This window comes from Solea senegalensis, linkage group LG16 (assembly GCF_019176455.1).
Source record: "Solea senegalensis isolate Sse05_10M linkage group LG16, IFAPA_SoseM_1, whole genome shotgun sequence".
In the NCBI taxonomy this organism is placed as follows: Eukaryota; Metazoa; Chordata; class Actinopteri; order Pleuronectiformes; family Soleidae; genus Solea; species Solea senegalensis.
Genome location: NC_058036.1, coordinates 14129212 through 14154900, shown reverse-complemented (window position 1 = coordinate 14154900; position 25689 = coordinate 14129212). Strand labels below are relative to the sequence as shown.

The 25689-nt window shown below is 39.9% G+C and overlaps 2 protein-coding genes across 6 annotated transcripts in view; both read right to left on the bottom strand.

The window, feature by feature from the left end:
* Positions 1-1370, bottom strand: part of fermt2 (FERM domain containing kindlin 2) — a 39766-nt gene extending 38396 nt beyond the window's left edge. For 2 of the 4 annotated variants that reach the window (XM_044047505.1, XM_044047506.1), the window contains exon 1: positions 1166-1370. The gene's annotated coding sequence lies outside the window, so the exon portion shown is untranslated. The remainder of the gene's footprint in view (positions 1-1165) is intronic. The other 2 variants (XM_044047507.1, XM_044047508.1) reach the window with 1 other exon arrangement.
* A 2691-nt stretch (positions 1371-4061) lies between these two features.
* On the bottom strand, positions 4062-22969 carry ddhd1a (DDHD domain containing 1a). 2 transcript variants are annotated; one of them, XM_044047379.1, is made up of 14 exons: positions 21662-22969; positions 19923-20099; positions 15962-16063; positions 13056-13184; positions 12034-12181; positions 9876-9985; positions 9348-9454; positions 8996-9258; positions 8522-8597; positions 8278-8427; positions 8054-8118; positions 7804-7976; positions 7371-7568; positions 4062-7271 (listed from the first exon to the last, which is right to left on the bottom strand). In XM_044047379.1, the coding sequence occupies exons 1-14, from the start codon at positions 22395-22397 to the stop codon at positions 7087-7089; spliced, it is 2619 nt and encodes an 872-aa protein (XP_043903314.1). In that variant the 5' UTR covers positions 22398-22969; the 3' UTR covers positions 4062-7086. The 2 variants fall into 2 exon arrangements, with proteins under 2 accessions (XP_043903314.1, XP_043903315.1); XM_044047380.1 differs by lacking the exon at positions 15962-16063 and having other exon boundaries at positions 21662-22967.
* Positions 22970-25689: the final 2720 nt, after the last annotated feature.

Sequence of the window (25689 nt, the reverse complement as noted above, 5' to 3'; positions counted from 1 at the left end):
ACATCTGCTCTTGAACTTCCTAGTCTGAACAAGTTAAAGTGATGGTGTCACAGTTATGTCATCTTGGGTTGGACTGTAGATTAAAGAAGTAGTGCATTAGAGAGCCAGTGTTACATAGACTGGAACTGTGGGCTTTTACCAGGCACAAAGTAAACCAACAGGTTTCTGAAATGTTTTTATAAACAAGTATTTATTAAATCACCCCAACTTCATGATAGTACAACATTAAATCTACAGACAAGTCAGTCAGGTTATAGCCATCATTTGAAATTCACTGTAATCCTTGCATCAATGCCATCAAGTCTCAAGTAAGTAAGTTTAAAAGTATGCATGAACATGATATATTGTTAGATTCCAATCGTATTACAAGTACAGTGATTGAATTAGATATTACCCACTACTGACGTGGTTTTTCCCTCAACTTGAATTACTTCGAGTGCAATTTTGAAAACAGAACAAACGGTGTGCTTACTTGCATTTTTTTTTTCACTTGTCATTAAGTTAAGGTGACGAGGTTTGGGCTTCTTCTCACAGCACTGAGACACAGTTATGGCAACAGGCTAGAGGCTAAATGGTAATTTCGTGGATATCTGACCATCGGGCATGGCGTGGAAAGAGATGAAGATCAACAATTCTGATTAAAAAAAAAACACGCTTTTGCTTGGATTAAAACATGTCCTGCGTAGAGTGAAGTCACTGAGCATAAGTTGAATTGTAGCTTAGCTGTCATTGAAGCCCGGCGATGAAAACAGTCTCTAATCAATGAGCACAAGCTGATAAACAGAACAAAGGCGACAGGCCCGCGGCCACAAGTTCAACAAGGACATTTAGCCGTTATTACCTCCACTAATGTGAGACTTCACCTGTTAAAGTAACGGTAAAGCAGAGCGCGAGGGTTCATTATGTAAGCAGAGGCTGTTCAACAACTCCCCGGCTGCATAGACACACACGCACGCACACACTCCGTCGGTCCGTACTTCACCAAAAAAGTGCGTGTAAAAGCAAATAAACCGACAAAATGTGTCACTAATACACGTAAAAACTGTTGCAAAATGTCGGAGAATCGACTAAACCGGGACAAAAAGAGGAGAAAGGGACGTTTTGATATTTCAAAGCGGCAAACGAGTGAAGCTTCGCGGACGAACATTTAAGTGTGAGTACTCACCTTCACAAAGACGAAAAAACACACTAAATCAGTCGACTACACGGCACAGGACAAGCTTCTCCTATTTAAATCATGTATGGGGCCTGTAAAAGATAATAAAGAAGAGAGAAATCCCACACGAAGTCGCCGGAGAAGTGAGGTGTCCCAAACAGTTTTCCTGCAGGCTTTGGCTTAATGGAGTCCAGCCGTCCCTCTTCTTTTCCCCCTCCCTCTTTCCAGCAGCGGATCACGTCACTGCTCCAATCCGACTTTTCCTTTCGGACTGTCACACACACACACACGCGCGCACACACTCGCGCGCGCACGCGCAGCTACCCTTTTAAGGAGTCTACATTGACTTCCATTCATTTAAACAGCCTAAGCATCATCCCTAACCTTAACCATAACCAGTTCATGCTCAACCCCTACTAACCTTATCTTATCCCCAATTCAAATGTTAACCTTAAACCTACTAACCAATTCCTCCAGAAATGAGGTTATGCCTCATTAGGACCAGGTTTTGGTCAAAACCAAGTCTTAACCATAAGAAAGCCATTCGAAAGGATCATTTAAACCTGTCCAAACAACACACATGTACTTCTCATAACCATATAAAGGCAATGTGGGAATAGCTTTTCCTCTTATAATTCATTTGAGTCCATTTATTTTGTTCTATTATTTATTTCATATTGAATACAAACACAATGTTTTATCATTATGTGTGATACTGGAGCATGAACAATGAGAACACTTGCAGACAAGCAGTATCAAAACCTATTCAAACAGTGTATTAATGAAACTCTTTTCAGCTATATGCAAATTAGAGACAGATTAAGGGACACTTTGCATGTGTGTAGTTTCTATATACATGCTGTATAGACTGTCCAGCTGCAGCCGTCCACAGTATGAAAACTCAGCAGTTTGTGACAGAGATAATGAACATGCCGCTAAAATCTCAAGCTTCCTTTTATGGCAATAACACAGTGGAGCATTGCTGTAGCAGCAGCATCCCTTGGGTCTTTAGTCCCAAGAGTAATGCCACAATATAAGACAGCATTTTGGATTTGTCACTTTTACAATATTACACCCAAATCCCACATTAATGCCCGGGTGGAAAACTGGGGCCTACTTTTATTCCTGACACATCACATATATTCAAACCGTAATGTTGCTGTGATGTTGTCTCCCGTCCAGGTGTTGGTGTTATGCCAGACATCTGCACATACACTTAAGGGTTATAAAATAAAGGAACCTAATATATTTAATCATTTTATCCAACTGCAGGACTTTAGGCCATGAGTGAATACAGCTGCAGACAAACCATAAAAAAGTGCAAAAACATACTGCTTTAACACTAAGCTGGGACTTTTAATGTCATTATATGAACAAGCATACAACGACAGGCTCCCCTTATTGCAAAGATCAATAATTTCAAAACATGATATTAATAAAGGTGATGCAATGAGAAAAATCATAATAACATTAAAGCAGGCACATGCAATTGCAACAGCAATGTTATGGACTAAGATAAATAATTAGGTCATGTAAGTTTGACACTTTGTAAGTACCTTATATTGATCTGTAAACAGTATTTCATATGAACCTCAAATATTCTCCCATATTGCTTTAAATCTTAAATGTAATTGGTCAAAAACTCATCAGGAAATCTTTAAATGACAGACACTCAAGGGGTTTACTTGGATTAACTTGGCACTGACAGCACTGTGTACGTGGATCACGTGAAACTGAGCATAATACTGTCTGCACATTGTTGCTCACACCTTCACTGGTTTAGGTGAAAAACAGCAATTTAATGTAATCATCACTCAAATGAGAGTTTCTTTTCTTTCCACAGCAGCAGAGGCAGTAGCAGCAGCAGCAGCAGCAGCAGCAGCAGCAGCAGCAGCAGCAGCAGCAGCAGCACACTCCAGCTCTTGAAGTGGTCTGCAGTGAAGACACATGAATCATCCGTGTTTCTGGCTCGGTCCCCCGTTAAACTCGCTCAGCACTGGTCCTCCAGCTCAGGAATCTGGGCCTTCAGACCTCAGCCTGCATCAAAGCGATTAATAACGTTTCTCCCTACAGCCCCGACCCCCTCGTCAGTGTCTGGCAGCCGACCCATTGCCTTTTATAGGCTGTGTTTTAATTGCAAAGTAAACATTTGACTTAGTCAGATGCGGAGTGAGGGAGTCAGATACAGAGCTGACTTGGCTGCTGATGATGTGGATGAAAAAGGAGGAGGTGGAGGGGAGAGAGATGAGGTGAATGATGTGAGGAGAGGCCTTGCAGAGGTTTAAACTCTGCATGAGTCATGTTTAGTACAAAAAAGAAAGCCGTTTCTCAGCATTCGGATTGTCGATTACAACTTCATATGCATCTATGTCAACTGACAATCATATAATTTCAGCCTAAAAAACATAACTCTTAATTTTGTTAAAACAGCTCAGTTAGTTAAAAGGAAATAAATATGGGAGACACTAGACAACAAATGGTCAATAGAGTCTTTGTTTCGGTTTTAGTAACAGATGACTGACCTCTTCTGGCCAAAAGCAGAATAGGAGGGCCTAATTTATTATTTAGGAAAATAGCCTGAAAGCTAACTGGTCCCATCTGTGAGCCATGCTTTGCAGATGTTGCTAAACTGCATTAAAACCCCCAGTAATTCATGTGGAAGCCATGAACAATGAAGGCCATTTAGAATTTATAAGTAAGCTTTGTGATTCACATGAGGGGGGCGTCCTGGAAAGAATCTGACAAGACGCTCAGATGAACAAATGGATCTCTTGTACTCCAGCCTAGAAGTGAGAAATGGGACCATCTTCCTCTCATCATTCCAACCTCCTCCTACGGTGCAAAAATTCAACGTTTCCACTTCTACAATCGGTGACATACAACAGAAGAAGATGTGGTCAGTGCATCCAAAACAAAAAATGAGGAAATACTTTAATAAAAGGAAATAAATACAATGCTTTGGATGGCAGTTAGAATCCATTACAGGCATGGGTTATTGCACAGCTCTAGGAATGGACACAAAAAAACAAAAACAATTTCAGATCCATTCAAAGTTAACAATGGTAACATACATAAAGTTCAACACATTTCATTCAAAACACCCACAGTGTGCGTTTGTCTTTATCAATGAGTGTAAATATGGCTGCAGACCCTTCTTTATCAACTTTACAACAACACGTGTGTGACATTACTTGTACATTTGACTTCATAATGGCTTCAAACTGGTGTCAAAAAAAGCATTGTATTTACATAATCTACAGTGGACGTTTCCCTGATGCTCGTCATATCTTTAACAAAAAAAAGAAAAAAGAATATAAAGTCATAAATCAGAATGTGCATTTAAAGGTTCCTTGATTATCTTCAATTTTATCCAATTTTCTTGCTTTTTAATCAATGTTTAGCATGCAGAGTGACACTGGAACACCTGTGCTAAAATCAAGAATTGCTCACATGGGAAAAAGTGCAAATTTCACATATATTTTGGAAACTCACAGTCAATCACAAACACGGGCAGGAACATTTTTGTCATTATTACACAGGTCTGTCCTCACACACTCTCCTACAGAGTGCGTCTGAATCCATACTGTGTGATTTTAAGATGCAGAGGCAACCAGAGATCTGTTTTTTTGTATTTTGCATTGCATGGCTAAGGTTTTCAAGGTTAATAGCATTCAGTGTTCAATTTTCTTGACTTTGCTGCGATATAACATGCAAAATGGAAATAAATAAAAAAACAGCATTAGACTTCCTATATAATTTCTGTGCAATTCTTAGCTGATAAATGTGCAAGATCCATCTGGTCAAATATAGAAATACTTTCATATCACTCTCCCTTTTCTTTTGTACGACTGTGTGGTCAGCTTAAAGGGGAGCCTGGTTCAGTCAGTAGGCCTTTGCACACATTACACACACATTGAACAAGAATGAACTGAAAGCCCTTGATTGTGTTGCCTCAAAAGCAGCAGCCTGCATTTCAACACATTAAAACACACTCTTTTATATTTGTGATATAACGAGTAAGAGCCCAAAGGAAATTTGACACTTGACAGCACTCAAATGTAAGTCTATAAATATCCATCTTAAGGTTGGTTCAGCGTCTTTATCCATTGCAACCATGTCATAGATGATCTCATTAGACATCCATACACAATCAAAAGGAATTTTTCTATTCAATTAAGACCACAAAACACGTCATTTAGGTGTGTGTTGGCACGCTCTGCAGTGTCTCCCCCCCAAATATCCATTTACTATTAACATGACACAATGCAAACAGAGAATGCTTTCTAACCAGGGCCATAATAACCAGATAACTGGTAATGTTTAAAAAAAAAAAATAATAAAAAAAATAAAAAAAATAGGTCAATTAGGTGATCATATTTGTTTAGTTGCTGGAAATTTTAAAACTAAAGCCAACCTTTTTTATATTTATATGAAATCCATATCCATTTCTCAAATCTGTGAGAAAGTCATCAATTCACAAAAGGGTGAAGAGGGCAACCTTTGAGTGTTTTCATTAGCTAGAGCTACTTGGAGCTACTGGAGGCCAATGTTGTGTTCATGAAATTGTGAAATTAGCCTTAGCATTACTAAAGCAGAGCAGACAACAAGCTAGACACATGCACTTGGCCACAAGTTTCAATCCCATTATCCCAAGATGGGAATCATATTTATGCCCACAAGAGCCTGAAAATCATTAGGAAAAATATATGTATATACATATACATATTCCTTTTTTTAAAGAAATAAATACATCAAACTTTATAACCTCATCAGTGCCTCATCCCCCATAGAAAGACACGCAGATTTGTTGAGTGAGATGAGACTGTCTAGTGAGACCTCTTGTCTAGCAATGACATCTTTGAGAGATCTTAACTGACTGAGAGACATAAACTGTGTTAAAAAATAACTAGAAATGCCCACTCCCTGTTTAAGAATCGATGGAACATGAGTAACGTGACTGTAAACGTTATGTCAAATGCAAAGTAATAAAAGTCCTGTGTGTGTTCAGCTGTAACTGTGGCATTAAGAGACATTTTTAACCTAATCCTGTTTGGTTTCACTGTGGTATGAGCATGTCGTATCTGTTTTAATTAGGTACTGTTAAATGATAGGCAATCGTGTCATAGAGGAAGACAAACTAAAAACTGAAAGTCTGTTTTCATATTTCTAAAATGCTAAAAATAATAATGCCTCAAGTTTTGTTAAAAAAACAAAAATAAAAACAAACAAAAAAAAAGTAAGTTTGGCTAATACAGAAAGGCATATGATTTGCTTGTTAGCATTATGTTTCATGAAATCTAATAAATAAAAGTTTATTTTTAAAGATCTACTCATTTTGACAGTTCTATTTATTTCTGCTCAATGTCAAAGAAAAGAACAGAACTAAAAGTCTCATGGAGAGAGAGAGAGAGAGAGAGAGAGAGAGGGTCAGGCAAGTGTGTCACAAGGCTTCAAAATCAGTCATTGGAATAGAGGTTGGGTGAAGCATTATTAAATATCAGTAAACTTAAGGAAACTTCACTACCAGGCTGAGGGACAAAGTCAGAACTCTCTTCACTGGGTGCAAAAAAGTCCTATGCATCAAACTCATTAGACTTTCATTGTTTATATACATATAACATCTGTCCATATTGGTAAAAGGGTTCACCTCCACAGGGGTTCCTGGTGCATCATTGTCACCCTTAGGGTGCACGATTGTGTACAAACTAAACAGTGCACATCTTGGAACGACATTAGTTTGTCAATAATGATTTCCAAATATTTAAAAAAAGCTGGATCGCAGGGAGATAAGGAAACGTGTGTTTAACCAGTTTGTGTGCATGAAAAATAAACGATTGAAGTCTATTTCTGTGTCTTGAAAAGAACATGACAAACCCTTTCGTGCTTAGAAGACACAATTCAAGTGTATGAGTTGTAATTGATGTGCTGACTCATTCTGGATCTGGAGCTTCTTCTGCTGGGCCAGAGGCCGACCTCTGCTTGTATATGAAAGTCAACAGGAAGAGTGCTATATCATGTGAGCACCAGTAGCCTGTGTGTGATGTGACTGCTGACCAATAGCGACTCTCCACCAGACCTTCTCTGAGCTCAAAGTCAATGCGCCGCTCCAGCTCCACTGTAGGACACACATAAAAGTAGTAAACATTCACGTGAGGGAATAACTCCTGCTTCTCCTCTATGATATTTTAGTGTGCAAACAGGTGAGTGAACTTACATGACGAGTCGTTGGTCGGTGAGGTGGGTCGAGTCATGGTGGAGAGGCCGTAGGCGGACTGACTTTCTGCCCGTTTCTGCTCATCTTCCTCAGGGTTTGCCACTCCCTCGAGTCCTAAAGACACTGAAGGCTGACTGTTGGAGCGCGAGAAACGTGAGAAGAGGATGCCTCCAATTCCTTTTCCTATGCTCGCCGCCCCTGCATGAGGACAGACATATGCATAATGGGTTGTAGTTCCGAGCAATACATTACATGAGCACATTCTCCATCTGTCCACATGATGGCACTGTTCATTGCAGCAGAATGAGCATGTCACATTACTTCAGAAAAAGGGATAATTACAGGCAAATATGACTTGTTCACACTTTCAGTCACATTAACATTCATAAGTAGGTTTGGACCAGAAATTAGGGAAGAGATAGTCCTGTCTTACCCAGAATGCTGGCCTTGCCGAGACTGGTGATGGATTCTCCATAGTGCCTGCGGGGGAGGACCGGGGAAGTGCTCGGGCTGGGAATGCTCTCAGTGTCAGATGTTGGCTCTTTGACGGGGTTAAGGAAGGTTGGCCGGATCTCATCGTAGGATGTGGGGTTTGTGGCACTACACCTGCAGCAGAAAACGAATGCCATCAATGCAGAAAATTCATATTGTAACAACATTTAAGTGTAAAAAGATTTTCTTACCAGTGTATCTGAACAGGAGAGATATTGCTATAGTGTTTGAGGAGGAGGGGCTCCAGTCTATAGGCCTGTGGAGTGCAATAAATCTTTGGTTACCTTTCAGCAAATAGGTCCAGGAAAAAAAAAGAAGCAAAACTTCCCAAATAAAATGCACTAAAATCCTCAACATATTGTCATAACCCTAACAGAAAGAGCATCTGTACGGGCTGGGGCACAGAGAGACTGACCACAGGGTCTGTTGGGTGGAAGACATTGAAGAGTCTGCTGCAGATGGAGGTTGGAAGGATGTGGTCCTGGTGGCAGCTGCTCCCAGGGCGGATACCCCTCAGAGCTAAGAACACTGCAAGAGGAGAACCCATGCAGAAAAAGTTCTCCACCTGTAAGACAAACGACCAAAGTCAATAGTATTTATTTATTCAGAGTAGTATCATATTGTGCACATAAAGTGCATTTACAAACTAAGCTCCTTGCCTTAAACTTAAGGGCTGGAGGTGCTGATGGTCTGGAGGCCTCCAGTGTGAGGAGTTGATTTTCCAGTACTCGCAACCTGTCATAAGCAAAAAGCACAGTGACCATAACTTATATAAATAAATTAAGAACTTCATGGATATTCTAGTTTTTACATCAGTTGTATTATTATCTGCTTTATATGTAAAGTTTGCATTTCTACCTCACTCAAAATCCTCTTCCCTCCATTTGACCATGAGAAATCACAACATGCCAACTGATTACACTTATAAAACAGACACGGTATAGGTTCCATATTGAATTTAGAGGAAAGAATGGTTGAAACATCCAAAGAAAAACTTAAAAAAACATTAAAATGTGAGCTTCAGACCTCCCTGAGACCTTTGGAGAAACTCTTCCCTAAAATCTCTGCAGATCCTACACAGTGGCATTAGCTTTCCATGCAATCTGATCTACTGTACATTCACGAAAACCTACCTATTCCTCGTCATGCGTAACTGTTCTAAAAGGTGTCTCTCTTCATAGGACATCCAGCGCGGGTCCAGCTCCTCTTCCACAGCATGATGCTCCTGCAGGCAGAAGCGCACGGGGTCCCACCCTGTCATGATGTCGTAGGTGATGACGCAGCCGAGGGAGTGAGACACTATGGACACTTTTCCTCCCTGCTCTTCAAACCCAGGATTCCGGGAGCAAAAAAGTGTGTACAGTCTGTTTAGCTCCTGTGTCAGTCCCTTGGTAATCTGCGGAGACAATGAAGAAAGAAGTTTAATGGAAGAGGAGTGACATGAACAGATATGTCTGGGACTTTCTTTAAGTGTGCGACTCTTACCTCATCTCTATAAAGGGGGCTGTTGTAGTACATGATGTCCATTGCACTGCTGTTGAGGAGATCTCTTAGTCCCCTCACTTTGTCAGGTGTGATTGAGTCTACCGTATCTACAGAAACATACCACCAATATCAGAGGAGAGATTCAATACCACATGATCTTAACTTTTTTTTTAATGTATGATCAATTTATATATAATTATTATTTACAATTAATAATTAAATGTATTTAGAATGCCTCAAACAGTGAACATTAACTTAATAATATTTAATTTTCAGGAGCTTAAACCAATTAATCTAACGGAAATTAATTAATTTTCTTGGCTAATTTTATTTATTGACTTTTGATTTCAACACAAGTCTATATACAGTATATATTACAGCAGATTAATGGACAACGGCTCGGCTTTATTACTGTCCCTTTTTATTACGGGGACTTTAGGCACATAGGAACAAAAGCACGAACCAAACAAAGAAAGAGAATACAAACATGCATTCAGTCACACGTATAGTTATTTATCACACACTGACCTCCATCCAGAGTGAGTTTGGAGCGCCACTCGACCGGCAGGAACTCCACATGTTCCTCGGTGTTCTCTGAAAAGTGCTTCTCCTCCATCTTTCTTACACCCTCCCTCAACCTAAACAGCCACAACAATAAAATACAATAAAAAATGTGTGATTTAGAAATGATGACATCATGTTGTGTATTGTTTTACAGGCCTCGAGTAGATGTGGAACAGTCTTAAAGTTTATTCAGGCCTGCTACAGCTGACTAACTGTCAGGATGAGGAGGATCAAAACGTCCATTTCTTCATTTTACTGCTCACTCATGCAGCAGTCTGCAGCAGACACACATAGTGACTGCACGATACAGGGAAGCATTAGCTCACAGGATAGAGCCAGTGAGGTTGGGTGTTGATAGTAAATGGAGGCTGAGGGAGGCTTTTAGATGACTGGTCTGTGAACGAGGCATATACAATACATACAGTGTATATTCAGTGCAACATTTTAAAGAGACAATATCTGTCAATATTTTGTTTTAGAGCATAATCAGGCTCTATACTCCCAAGACACGAAAGGGGACAGGGCTAAAATGGAGGTAAAAGACAAAAACAAGAAACAGGCTAGACATGTCGGGCTGATCTTTCCTCTTGGCTGAGGAAACTGTGTGTGCTGTAATCCACACGGAGCTGTAAGTGAGGCTTACGGTGCTCTGCAGCCTGACTTGGTCTACTTTACCTGCTTAGCTGGCCTAAGCCACAGGCGGTGGCTCGACACCGACATTGTGACACAGAGACTCTGTTCTACTGCAGAGGTAGAGAGTGTAAAACCAAGGCTGATGTGGTGGTGTCATTGTATGAACTTCTGTGAACTCTACACAAATCTTACATTGTCAGAGTTCCTCTGTGAAAAACAAGCCTTTGAGAAAAAGAACAAAGCAGGGCTTTTAAAAGGGTTAGTCAGCCGAATGAGAACACTTATACATAAATGTCTGTTTTATGGGGCAAAGTTGGGATATATCAATTTCTGAAAGTTGAGCCACCACACAAATGAAATGGAAATAAATGGGATTAAACACTAGTTTAGTTAAGCTTAAACATGGGGAAAGCATGAATCTAAGCTGACTCTTCATTGTACGCCTCATTTCCCAACTTTCCACTTGATTTTTAAGTAGAAATAGGATGTATTCACTCTTTGGCGTTTCCTGCTACGATTTCTTTATGTTCTTGCCGTTTCTTAGGTTGCACTGTTCCTATATTTGCTCGGCTTGCAGTGCATTTAATCTCTAGTCATCAGTCCCTAGTTATCTCGAGTCTCTGAGCTGGCATTACTTTCTTCACACCAGATAAGATACATTAACAATGCAAGTGACAGAACAGTAAGACAAAACAAATAAAGTGAGAAACGTGGAACTAGGAGGGGAGGAAAATGGAACACACAGGTGCAGTGCTATGAAGAGAAATGCTTGAAATAACTTCAACTGCCGTACATATGGGTGGCTTTAGATAACAGCAAGTTTTAGCTGCTTCTTATATAATATAATGCTATTTTAATCGTTGTATGCAGAATTGTATGGAAAAACTATTATATAGAAAAGGTATTCATATGAATAAATAAGTACCTTCATTCTTTTCAATGGACTGTTATACAGGTTATGTATATTCTATACATAACCTGATTGATGTGGAACAAAAAAGCCGCCTGAATACAAGACCTGCCAGACAAGACTGATATTTAAAAACCTTCAGCAGCTATTAAAACACAATGTGCTATACAAGCTTAGCTGCCTGGCTAAGCTTGTATAGCACATGACAGCACATTTTAAGGAACAAGACATAATCACACTTTTGCGTTTGTGCTTGTTTGACAGAAAAGGAAAAGTGTCATCAAAACCCCCCTCAAAAGCAAAAAAAACTAACAACAGAATGAGAAGTGTGAGAGACAGGAAAAAGAGGAACAGAGGGCAAACACTCTTCATGGTAATTCAAATATCACAGCTCTCAGAGGCATTGTTTCTCACCCTCCATTAATTGGGTACAGATATCGTGTGAATCATGAAGTGCGTCGGGTGGAAACAGGCTTTTTTTTAACCCCGACAGACTCCAGAGTAGGACAAAAGTGAAAATGTTGTGGACTTGCTTACAAAAAGAATAAACACATAAATCCTCAGTAAACTGCAACTCACATTCCAGTGTTTTTAATAATACGTCCTTGGTCCATCTTCTGTCCAATCCCATGGACCACAAAGACGACGTGTGTTGTCTGAGGGGGCCTGTCCTCTGGTGAGGCCTCCTCAACATAACCACGATGGAGCCGTGTACCACTGCTGGAGGCTGGAGGAGGTGAGGACAGGGAAGAGATGGTTATTTACCATCATCAGTGGTTTATTTATCATTTTTGTAAAATTAAATATAACTGAATAGTCACAGTATTGCTGCAAATGCACACGTTCAATCTTTTTCACTTGCAGAGCATAAATATACACATAGTACTGTAATGTTTAAGTAAAATGCTGCTGTGAATCCAAAAAGGCCAGTAGGTGAGACGCAAAGTCCTGCTGAGACTGTGTCACAATACTCGTGGCGACACTTGCGTATCTAAGGGCTGAGCATGAGTCCTTATTTAGAATCTATCATCTGATAAAGTCATATGCCATGTGGCAATGATAAAGGAGCCAGTGGAATTTGTTGCCCTCTATTCATAGATAGCACTGCGGAGATTTCCCGCCACAAAGCACGTTGTCTGGAGCACTTGTGATAACACCAGCTCCTCCTCTTATAACCTGCAAGCAGGAGATGAAAATGCACCATAGAGCTCAGAGTCAAACATCTGATAGTGAGTTAAACTGCAGTTGCCACCTTTCCAGTTACTCAGGACATTAAATCAAACTCAGTCACTGAAAATAGCAGATGGACACAGTGATCTTTCTGGGTTAATCCATTTAAAAGACTGAACTGTACACGACATGTTTAAATAACTGTTGACAATTGCTCTGTGATACCTGCAAAGGACTGTGTGTACTGATAAAGTAAAAAATAGAGTGGAATACCTAGTGAAATGGAGAAATAACTTTTTGTTTGGTCTCACGCTTATTTATAGCTGAAGCCATGCAAGTAGTTCTGCAAAGTCGGCTCCAATGTGCGTTGAAGATGCTAAAACACAACCACATTAAACTTAAGTGGACAATAACCTTTGAGGATTACAGACCTTTAGAGAATCCCAGTTTCTGAGTGACCGTGCGTGCAATTTTGGAAGTGGTGGCATCACTGTAGAGGTAGACCTCGTCCACGCTGTGCCAATCCACATGGGTTCGGCTCAACTTCAGACTGTGAATGGCTTTGGGAGAGAGGGATCAGAGAGAGGAGTGAGTGAATGATTGGACACAGGAAAAAGGACAATGATGTTGCCAATGATGAGACTTGGGGAAAAGAAAAGGGAAAAAATCCAGGGAAACGGGTAAAGGAAAAAGATTCACCAATACACTGTGTGAGAGATTGAATACATCATAAGAATTAGACCAAGTAGGGTGACTCTACTTGAATCGCTCAATCAAATGCAGTCTGGAGCATTGATCTGCAAGGAAAATATAAACACTAAACTTTCACACGCCAAAAATGGCATATTCCAGCTCTTGCTTGTCTGTTCTGCTTGTGCATCATCACTCTGAGGACACTTGTTCATTGAAATATACATTTATGAGACTATGATGTAATAACTAAAAATGTAATTGTCGCTTTTAGATTTAGTTTTCCTCCTGGTTATTTAATGTACAAGCAATGACTAGAGCAAGTAAGAGCAGAGGTATGGCTGGAGAGGCAACTCGTTTACAACAGAAGCGAAGATCAACACATAAAACTGGTTGATTAGACAGATATTCGTGTCCCTGCAGAATGTCCTTTAGATGTCCTGCGCAGTCATGTCAAGTCTTAAGATTGGTGGAAGACTTTGGCTTCGGTCCAGTGCACAGTCATTACTCTATGTACAGCTCTGAACCAATCTAGGGATTTAAAGGTCTTAACAATGAGGTAAAGGACTTGGGAAAACTCAATGCTCCAGATGATTTCTTTTTTCTAGCTTTTTTTCTGCTGGGCAGTATTGTTTCGAGGCAGCAGTTGTATCTGTGCATTTTGTGTAGCGTGTGACTCCTGTTGCAAACAAAATTGCCCCTCTGACAATAAAATTTTTTTTGTAGAAGAAATGCAGTACTATAATTGCATTACAACAGTTTTTCCAACAAAAACTGTGGCAGAATAAGACTTAAATGCACAGCTTTTGTACACCCTGTATGCACGTTTCACAGCAATGGAAAATACCCATGGGTGATGCTTGTGGCATATGTCAGAGGCTTTTTCCTGGTCATTTATCCTTTAAAATCTGGAAATTGACTTACTAATACACTGGCCATTGGCCAATACACTCACCTGCCTATGTGGCAGAAGTAAGATATTTGCCAACAATTAAAAATTTAAAAAAAACATGGCTGTATCTCTTCCACTTCCCATGTAAATAAATAAAGCAATCCAAACAAAGAGAGCCTGTGTGTTTTTGTGTCGCATGGTGCAGTTTAGCTTGGCCTTTGGTGCCTGCCAGGCCAATTTCTTCACTGGACAACCAAAATGGCTTGGGTCATGTGATACAAAGCAATTATAGCACCTAACTGTGATTTCTTCTCTCTGCATACAACCAGTGTGAAAATGAATGGCTAACTCTAGAGGGAAAGGACAAGGAGGATCTGGACAAAGAAGATAAGGAAAGAGGCATCACACCAAGTGGTAATAGTCAAATTTAGAATAAAGTTAATTTTCCCCAGCCTGATAAAAAGATAAAGCTCATGACTTGATAAACCAAAGCAGAGAGATTCAGTAGCATACATAGTTTCTATGTTCAGTATTTCTGTAGCTCCTGGATTGAAACCACTCAATGGCAGAAGAAAACCTATGCTAATCCTCTATAGTCACACAGTAAGAAGTGGCTTTGTATTCTCATGGAAAACTTCCAAAAGGGGGTTAAAGACTGGGAATGAAGGGCAAAGACTGTGACACAGACTGAGAATGGACAGGATAAGCTGTTAAAGTGTGAGAACATTTTGGATGGATACAGCAGACAAATGAGGGGTGAATGAGATTCAAAGGATGGGCTACTCAAACTTCTCATAAATATGATGGACTACCATTCTGCTCTGAGAAGAAATGTTTTCTAGGGAGAGATATAATTTAGAGTATAAATGCAATGTGAGTAAAATACATTTTAAGTATTAATACTGTAATCCTATTAATCCAAATAGTTGGTTATGCAGGAAAAACAAAGGGTTCTGGCGAAGTCTAATTAAGCTTTGGTTAAAAAGCTGCTGCTAAGATTTACAAGATGAGGACACAAACCCTTCAACCTCCATGTTTACATTTTTAAGGTCAATAGACCCTAAACTGAGACAGCAACGGACCTTCTATGAGGCCAACTCTGCACAATGTATTTGGCCACAATGGCTCCTCTGTTTGGTTCATCACTTGAGCTTGGGCTCTCAACAAAGCACTTTGTTCATTGCTTCTAGTGCGAGAGCTCATGATGGAGGTTCATTAAGAACAGTCAAACTGCCAGAGGGGATGAGAGAAAGAAAGCGATTAGAGAGAGAGTGGAAGACAAGGTTGAACAGATAAAAAGTGGGTAAAGAAGGGTGGCATATTTGAGAACCGTCTTATCCACTTGTTTGAGGGATTTAAAGGATCTTGCCCAAGTACTGAACCTCGTGGTCAAACCCACTACACCAGCAAGGAGAAGAGAGACAAACCCATAGGTTTCCTTAACAAGCAGCCACAGCTACAGCAGTAATACCAAACTATTGGTCACAGCACAGAAGGAAAAGTTCTAGCAACTAGGCCCAGTTATGGCGAAAATAGATTACTGAGAGAACAGCCAAAATCCATTTTAATACAACCATTTGTAACTGAGCCTAGGTCTAGTATTAAGTAAGAGATTTCTAAGGTCTGAAAAACAAAAGGAGAATCTAGTTCCACAGAAACCGATGTTCTACAAAGAGAAAGGGTACAAGCTAGCAGCGCTAATACAGCAGAAATAAAAACAAAACAAAGAACAAAAACTTGTTTTTTTTACAGTACCTTGACAACGTTTGCGCTTGTGACATGTGGTTCTAGCACTCCTCTGATATCCACTCCATTTGAACAGAAAAGGGAGGTAGAAAGGAGGCAGGTGGGAGAGAACTAACAACCAACAAAGAGTGAGTAATGGCCATTACCCTGGCGTCAGTCACACAAGCTACCACTGTCATCACTCTTGAACAGGCCCATCTATCAAGCAGCGCTGCTATCAGGTTACCACTTCAAGGCCCAGGGACCTGGTGGCTGCAGGTAGAAAATAAGCTGTAAAAAGCCTTAGTTTAATACTAAGGTGAAAGAAAGTGTGAAGCCCAAAATGCAGCGCGTCTTGACAGATGCCCAGGATGACTGAGGTAAACTCTCAGTGACAGAAATCTACTGTATTCAGTGTGAAAACTTACACACTTGTCACATTATTAACCATCATTTATTTCAGTGTTTACATGTACATATAATAGAGTGAAAAGCTGCTGAAATACAGCTTGAGTGGATAACTTTGTAAGAGTATACTTTATACACTCTTTTGACATCTACCAGCATTTGTTTCCATTTGGGTTAATGAATAATTCATACCTTGCATATTAAAGTTGTTTTAGGAAATCAAAGCAAGAAACCTACCGACTATGATCATGTAATGAGATCCGTTTTAACTCTGATTTTATTCTGTAGTATTGTGTTCCTTTGAAACTGCACAAATGAGGAAAATTATACCGCCATGTGGCTCAACACAGTCTTTCTGTGGGTAAAACAACAGATGCACTGCAGAACCTGTAGCAGAAAATGTAGAAATAGGAAAAAAATATGAATATATGACATATAATAATTACCCGAGCCATGTTAGGCTGTGCCTGTTTTATTATTTTGATATTGCTTGTATGCAAATCTGAAATATTTGCATACAAATGGAATCAAACGCTCAATCAAACAAAGATCTGTACGCATTAAATCACCAAATCAGTACAGTGGGTGACTTGCATATATATATATATATTATTTTTTTTTTATTTATTTGTTAATCAAATCAGCAAAGTCCACAAAGTCAGATCTGACTCCACAATTCACTCAGTGAATCAGACTTGCAAATGTCAGCACTATCTCCTTCAGCAGAGGTGAAAGGCTGAGTAGAGAACTGCTGAGTACACAAGAGGTTTATTTGCTAAGCTAAACAGTGAAATGCATTTGGACATCACTTCAGTGATGGAGCCATAAATTCCCTAATGACTGCGATATTCACCATGCACATTATAATATCCTCATCAAAAGGAACAAATAACCGTTTGTGCGGTAGACAACATGGTTTGAGGACACGCGTGACTTTTACGTGATCCAAGAGGTGAGGACAGCCAGCAATCATTTCCTCAACACATGAAACAAGACTGTCTGTTGTTAAAACAAGCAGCAGGCTTAGACAATCTTAGCCTTTTTGCTCATGCCACCCCAATGACTAATGACGATTCATGAATCGATCATTTTCTCAATGAATTGCTTGGTCGTTAAAATGTCAGAAAATATTTGCACTTAAGAAGGTGAAAAATCAGAAAGCTTGTTTAAATAATGGGAAAAAAACCTCAAACCAATTAACTGATTATCAAAATATATTAATTTAGTAAATCAGCGAATAATCGATTAATCGAGTAACTGTTTCAGCCCTAATTTCAAACATATTTCATAGCCTGGTAATGTGCATATTTAACAGATTTAGGAATCACTACCAAGCGAGATAAATGATTAAAATATTAAATCTACCTAACTTGTTATGTTATTCTAAGCCTGTGTCACAATTATGCAGCTGAAAATGTAGCGTACACAAACTATAAACCAGCACACCTTCCTTGACGTGTGAGAGGCTTAACAGACACCTCATACTTTCCACCACAGAATTACCTTTTAAAGAGAGTCCAAGGAATCCTCTCCTAATTAAATGATCTTCTGTTAAACACCAAATCAAGCGTGAACCATGTAAATCCAAACATTACTAGACAATTAATAAAACCCCTAAACTTTAAGGCTTGAGGACATTTTTGGCTTCAACTGCTTAAATATGAGGCAGGGCTTCCTCTTTAATGCCACAAGCTAAGCAGCTGTCACCACTGTGGACTTTCCTACATCAACAATCCTTGATTCAAGAAGACTGACTGACATTTACAGGACATTTGTGTACAGTACTGCACAAAGGTCTTTGGCCACAATTAGATTTGTGGTTTAAGCAATGCTTCAATGACCATACAGTAAAATTATTTCTAATTTACTGGAACACGTTCAGAAAATAAGTATAAATGCAGTATAAAAATGGCTTTCTTAAAACTGGAACCCTTATTAATGTTATTGGTAAAACCTGTGTTTGTCCTACTATTTCATGTCAAGCACTACCTGCCGTGAAATAAGGTCTATAACGCCAGTTTTTTCCCCAAGATTTTCAAATCCAAATGCCAACAATCACAAAATTTGACAGGCATAAAAACAACAAAGCTGGCGGTGCCCTTAGACTTTTGCATAGTACTGTACATACAGCAATAGTCCTTCCCACATTGTGATGTTATGCCTGCATAGCGCACTGGTATGCTGATCTGATATATGTCTTCTGCTTCACTAACCTATCGTCTCCGCTCCTTACTGAGGGATAAGGAGAAGCAGAGGAGGAGATAACAAGAGGGTAACATATGGCACGAGGGAATTTATGAACTTGCAGTGATGTCTGAACCTTTAGATTACTTTGAAATCAATTTAAATTAACTGTGTAAGATAAGACCCCAATTTTAGAAACATTTACCCTCACTAGACTGACTTATGGTCATATGATATGAGCTGCATGTCTTGCATTGAACAGGGCCTCCAAGTGTCACAAAACCGACCCGTGTGCCCTTGTATACAATATTTCAGAGACACCATAATTCTCACTACAATCCTTTGTCCTCTCCTGTGACCATTCACACAGACATTTTAGTGTCTCTGTGTACATGTACACTACTGCTTGAGGAAAAGGAGTGACCTCCCAGTTCTCTTTCAACACTTATGTGACGTAATTTGAAAGACTAGAATAGGAGCAGTGTGAATACAAAAAAGGCTTGCAAAGTGTCTTGAAAAGTCTGCTATGGTGCAATCAGTGTACTGAAGAAAAAGATTAAGGAAAATATCAATTTTGCCCCATACATGAAATAAGTGTTTCAGATCTTCACAAAGCGCTGTTTGATTCATAGCAATTATTATAATGCTGTTATTATGAGGATACAATCAATTAGTGTAACAGTGGCTCAGGGTAATTGTATATAACTGTAAATATTATAATTAAGCAGCATTCACTGATTTATTTTATATGGTAATGTGCTTCTTTTGCTCATTTTCACTCAGTTTTGATAGACCTTTTTCTCTGTTTTGCTCTGTTTATCTGCCACATTCTCTCACCCACACATTCATCAGCACAGAAGGTCCCGTAGATGTGGCTGCCTAAAGAAGACTGCTGAATCAATGAGCCCCTTTCTTATTGCTTTTCACAGCTAAAGCCCACAACATTTTGGCTGAGCCAGCCCTGCGAGATGGACGTGCCAAAACGAAGGAGGCCTCAATGAGCTGCACCTGCTTTACACTGGGAGGATGACAGGACAAAAATCTACACATGAATGCACCTGTTCTATTCATTTTGTTAGGCAGCAGCACTGTCACATAATTCAACATTTTACAACTTGCAATATGTTCCTTCTGGCTTTATCGTGAAGATGATGACTTGATGGAATTTATAACTAATAAAACAATAAAAAGGAGGGTTTCAACTCCTCACTGCCCAAAAAACATCACATTGTATGTGACACCTTTCTGCAACCTTAGGTTGCAGAATGATGCCTCAGTGTTGTGCCGTTAAAACTGCTGAATTAGAACAAGTAGATGTCTATACTCATAACATTGTGTTGCACTGAAATTAAATTATACTATCCTTGTTCTTCTACCCACGCCCTTTCCACCCTCTCACCATCTTTGCTATCGACGGTCTTCACCACCAGATCCGTCTCGAACGTGTCCTGCATCTGTTGTCCACGGAAATGGTTCAAGTGCTCCTGTTCAATGAGGTCGCTCTCCTCTTCTTCTAATGGCAGCCAGGTACCATCAATAAACCACTGACCTCTCATCACTGGAATGTGATCTTGTTCTGCAAAAATGTGTAAAAACAGCAGATATTTAGTCAAATACAAGGCAGCAAGTTTTAATTGCAAGGGTACACATTCCAAAGCTTGCCTGTTGAATTAATTCACATTTTACGTTGCCACCGTCACTTTCTGTAAACTAAGATTTTTCACATAACTACAGTCTGGTAATTCCAGAGGGGCCAGCCTACAGTGACAGTCCTAACTGGTTCTCTGGTGGAGAGTATACAGACACACTTAGTAGACAAGCAGGAAAAACACACCTGATGCACAGTAGCTTCATGGAAAATTCTAGACATTCCTTTGATAAGGTGGTTCTTTTCTGATAAGTCTGTGAGAGTTGCACAACACGCATTATTTGAAGGAAAAGAAGTGTTTTCAAGTATGTAGTCTTGCATCAGCACATCTGGATGAGTAACTTCATTGAGTGAAGTAGCCAAACAGTACATTGTCATGTACTCCATGGATTAGACTACATGAACTGACAGCTCTCACCAGCTGATGTACTTTTTAAATAATCTCCCTGTGTTCATTTCGCTCTCCAAGCACTGCATAGGCAACTTAAATGCCAACATGACAGTGTACTGGCAGTGTAACAGGCCAATCTGACACACAGTGAAAGTCTAAACAGACTATAAAAGGACTTACATTCAAAGCACATCATGAACATTCAGGAAAATAACTGCTTCACTTAATGTCACATAGCATTAACCCTCAAAAAGGACCAGCTACCCATGAACCCTTTCATTCAGTTTTTCCGTAGTGACCGCCTTCATTTCAGCCCTGCCTTTTCCTGGAAATATCCATAAATTAGTTAGTACACATCAGCTGAGCCTAATAGACTTCCTTGGGTTGTTTTGATGATCCCAAAAGACCAAGCTAATTACTAAGCCAGAAACAGCACTGCAAAACTATGCAGGTAGTTAATATTTCAAATCAAGATGGCCCGACACCACTTGTGACTGATTTCAATAGTAATATCAGTCCGATATAATCTTTTATATTTTAGAAACTCTTAAACTGTAAACAAAACTTCCAGCCTTTAAACAAAATATAACGCTCCAACTGTTTAACATTCTGCTCCTGTAAAAAAGAAAATGTCTAGGTTCAAAAGCTGTAGTATTTAACTTTGTACAGTCTGTGCTCAGTTAAAGATTTATGCGATGTTTACGGTTTACAGATTATATCGGATTTTACTTTTTTGTTGTTCCTGATATCTGGTCCACTTATTTTGACAATTATCTACTGATACCGGTAAAATATCTGAATCATGGGATGACTTCAAAAGACGCAGGCTCCCCCCCTTGTGACACTTCAAACTGTTAATGGCAAACTAAGACTGTATTTTAAAGTCTCTCATGATAATGTTAACAATTATTCCCAATAATGGAAATTTACCAGGATCAACTTATAGTAATTGGTTTTTTGTCGCATTGAGCAATAACGTTTATCCTCCCATCTTAATTTTCTGAAATTATACTGCAGAATATCAGGTGTCTAATAATAATAAAGTGTCTGGAATTGATGATTATTTATGACTGTGTCATTATTATTTTACAATACTCACGTTTCCAGTACACAGGATAGCATTCCCTCTCTTTAATGTCCACTTCATAGAGCCCTCCTCGGACACACACAGTCTCAACAGTAATTTCGATGCCGTCAGGGTCCCTTTCATCTGGGGACACGGTGGACATGTCCAGAGAACCACGGCCTTCGTGCTCACTGCTGGTTCCCGTCTCCACCGACACTGCACCGTTCAGTCCACTGTACTCATCCTCCCTGTCTCTGACCCCTTTGGGTCTTTCGTCCTTTGGGTTCAGCTCGCAATATTTCCTAAACATGCGTTCGATGTTTAGCGAGTCGTGTCCGACAAAGGGCTTCCAAGTTTTCTTGTCCTCTCTGTAAAACCACCGCACTTCCTCGGCTCCTAGCTCCGTCACCACCTCGTTGAAGCGGTGTCTGGAGCTGTTGGACCTCGACCTCTTCCTCCTCTCGAACAACGGACCAGCGTTGCTGTTGTACTCAGGGGAGTTGCTGTCGAGGTAGGTTCCCGGGGAACTGAGGTCCAACAGCAAGCCGTCCTGGGAGCTGTGCTGGCCGGCATGGATAAGGGGCAGCTGTACGTCCAGTCCCGTCTGAACTGAGGACATATCCGCCTGCAGCGCATCGTCCATTGGACTCATCTCGTGACAGCACGGAAACACATCGCTTCCCAAATCCCACTCTTCCTCGTTGTTGTTGTTGGTAGCGTTAACGCTTTCTGAGCCTTCACTACTGGTTGTAATGTTGAGAGTGTTCATAACTTATCTGAGCGACCACACGGACGCCTCCTCGTCTGCCACTTCACCTTGTCAAAGCTGTCACTACTTAACGACCATAACATTTCATAGCAAGTGTCTGAGGCCACATGATGAAACTGTGACACAATTTGAAAAAAGGTCACTAGAAACCAGTCCCCGCTGCATTTTGTTGAATGTACTCCCTGCTATCAGCTCGTTAGCTTGCTAGCCGGGGCTCGGCTAATGGAGCTGGTTGGAGACGCTAGCGTGATATCAGAGAGTCCTCGACACGGACACACGGTTTAACTGTCTCTGTCCTCTGCTCTAATTAACGCGAACACGAGCCAAACTACTTTCAAGTCACAGTCCCATTAGTCTGGCTTTGACAGGAGTGACAGTTCGGTGACCCACCGTAGTTTGAGTTTTCCGGTGTTATGTGTTTTCTGGTCTCCTCGCCAATGGGGTTTCCTTGCGCGTCCACGCGTCATGTTACTTCATAGGCAGTTGATGAGTTCTGTGTCTATCAGCAGATCCATCACACACTTTAACACATATTACTGATGATTTTTAAGTCGCATTTCACAAAGAACTATTTCTTTTGGGTTTAGCTCCCCTCCGCGTGTGTTGTACGACAGCTTACGTCCTTGTTATTTTGTTATTTGCGTTAACGGTAGTATAATCGCGTTGCTATGTAAAAGCCGGACATACAGCCGGAAACAGGGCCGAGGAGGAGAAGATGAAAGCACAAGAGAAGTAATAATAATAGTAATACTATTATTATTGTTGTTGTTGTTATCATAATAATAATAATAATAATAATAATAATAATAAGAATGATAATAATAATAATAATAAAAGTGTAGTAATAATAATAATAATAATAATAATAATAATAATAAAAGTGTTGCGGGCAGAATATACCATTACTATTATGCCTGCTGACCTGGCTAATGTTTTTATAGTGTTGTCTTTAGCAACAATGTAGCACAACATTGAAGTAAACAGATAACAATGAATTTAAAAATGTCCCTAAATGTCAATATGGGTCAGACTGAGACCCACACTTTGGGAAACACTGTCCGTCATAGACTAGATTTCCATGTATTTTTGTCGTCAGTGTCATCAACGGGTACGCGTGCGCGTGCAAGGTAACCAACCAGCTTCGTGTGGAAAACCAGAGGGCGCACAACACCGCCTCAATGGATTCATTCATTGTCCAAACAAACCCTGCATGTCAGCTGACGTGCGTCACATGACGCTGTCGAGGACGAGCACGTCGAAATTACGCGAACACGGCCACGGCGAGTTTAACTGCATTGCTCTTGTTGTCCACTAGATGGAGATAAACGTCAACATTTGTTGCAGGCAGAGTCAAGCTGCATGCGCCGCATTGCTACGGTACCGCCGCCATATTGGTCCAGGCAAGTAAACGTTTACAGGGTACCGCAATCCCAACATTAATCTGGTGATCAAATAAAAGATGTTAATATTTTTATGGCACTCATACATTCAAGCATTGTAAGAGCAGAACATATTTACACAACAGTAACAGATGTATTGAAGACAAGTAATCAATTCATATAAGTATATAGTTTAACATGCGATATAGTATTGCTACAAATACACACGCCGAAATAATGATATAGCAATGTAAAATCCATCCATCTATTTTCTACCGCTTTATCCTCCACTGGATTATAAGTATATTATATTATATAATGATATGAGTATAGTTCAACCATAATAATGGTTGTACACTCAAGAAATCTGTGACATAAACTGCGTTATTGTTACTGTGCGCTAGATGGACACAAACGCCCATAAATAGTAATAGGGCTTACAAAGTGAACCTGCCTGGACTGGCCACTAGAGCGCAACAAAGACCTGCTCTTACTTTAGCTGATTCCAACATTTAGCTGGTGTCTGCTGCTTTTAAAAGAGGAAAGTTAACTTTCTAAAATCACTATCACATACTGCAGCAACCTTTTCAGTCACAATAGTGGAAATAACATTAAAAGGAGATATGAAACAGCTGAATAACAAGTATTTAGTAGTATTAGATAGATTAGATTAGATTAGTCAAACAGAGGAATTAGATAATGTATAGAGCTACACTATAAGTTCAAACGAGTTTGTACGTTCAGCCCTCAAGACATTGACCTCCAAAATCTGTTTGTAATGTATGTGTTCTTGTGCTAACCGGTGTGTTTACAGAGAGAGAGGGACAGATGACATGAGTACTGAATGAGTTTGTATCCATGTGCATACTATATGCATACATGTATGCATGTGCCCATTTGTTTGTTTACGCAAGCACATGACTTTGCATAATTTGTGTTTTGTGTGATGCGATGTTTGTGTGCACTGCTGGTCCAGGTGATTCTGGGACCGCAGTGTGGTCTGAGGAAAGAGAAAGAGAGGGAGAGGAGAGAGGCCCAGGCAGCTGTATTTGGAATAAACAGAAATTATCCTGCTGTGTTCTAATTTACTGCAGAGTGGGAATTAAACTTTAAACTCATCCCGCCCCTTTGCACTCCAATGCTGCACGCTGCTGGCCACCAAGAACCACTTGCACAACATGCGTTATTGCAGTGTTACCCCACCAAAAATTTTACTTTTTAGTATCTAATTCACACCACCTGAAGGCTTAAACGCCAGTTGTTAAAAAACATTCTTTCTTGGAAAAAAAAAGAAAATCTGAGCAAGCTTTGCATTTTTGTAAAGAACAATCGCACAATATGGAAGCAATGTACAGTAAGTGGTTCTAGTTTGACTAAATCATATATGTTTGTAACATAATGGATTTATGATTTGGCATCTGAAGAGTGGATTTCTCTTCACAAGGCATTTAAGGTACTTCTGTTCTTTTTCATATATATATATATTATGTCCCACCCTAAAATGTGTCAACCCATGAAACAGTTGCAACAGGCGGAATTCAAGCGAAGCCCCGCTCTGTGTGCACTACATAGAATTATGGCTATTCAGCAATCCCAGTCAATTTAACATGAATGTTCCAATGTTGTGATTTTCCAGATGATAGTCATTAAAAACGGGTTATTATGTAATTATGAGCACAGGACCAATTCACATTGTAGTAATATCTAATGTGTATGACCAGAATAACTACTGGGTTAAATATGCAATGCAATCTTTCCCAGAGTTTTCTTTCTTTGCAGGTTTACACTCAAGGAAGACATGTGGCTTTCATATAGGAATTAGTCAAATTCCTTGTTTCTGGCTAACTCAAACAGGTTGGCCTCTCTCTCTCTCTCTCTCTCTCTCTCTCTCTCTCCCTCTCTCTTTCTTGCTC

Bases quoted from the DNA above. Each gene is read 5' to 3' on its own strand.
- ddhd1a (XM_044047379.1), bottom strand. From the start codon at position 22,397: ATGAACACTCTCAACATTACAACCAGTAGTGAAGGCTCAGAAAGCGTT. The intron at 9,455-9,875 runs GTCAGTGTGTGA...ATGTTTCTGTAG, and splicing joins CAAACTCACTCTGGATGGAG to ATACGGTAGACTCAATCACA. The intron at 7,977-8,053 runs GTAAGAAAATCT...TTTCTGCTGCAG, and splicing joins TCTCCTGTTCAGATACACTG to GTGTAGTGCCACAAACCCCA.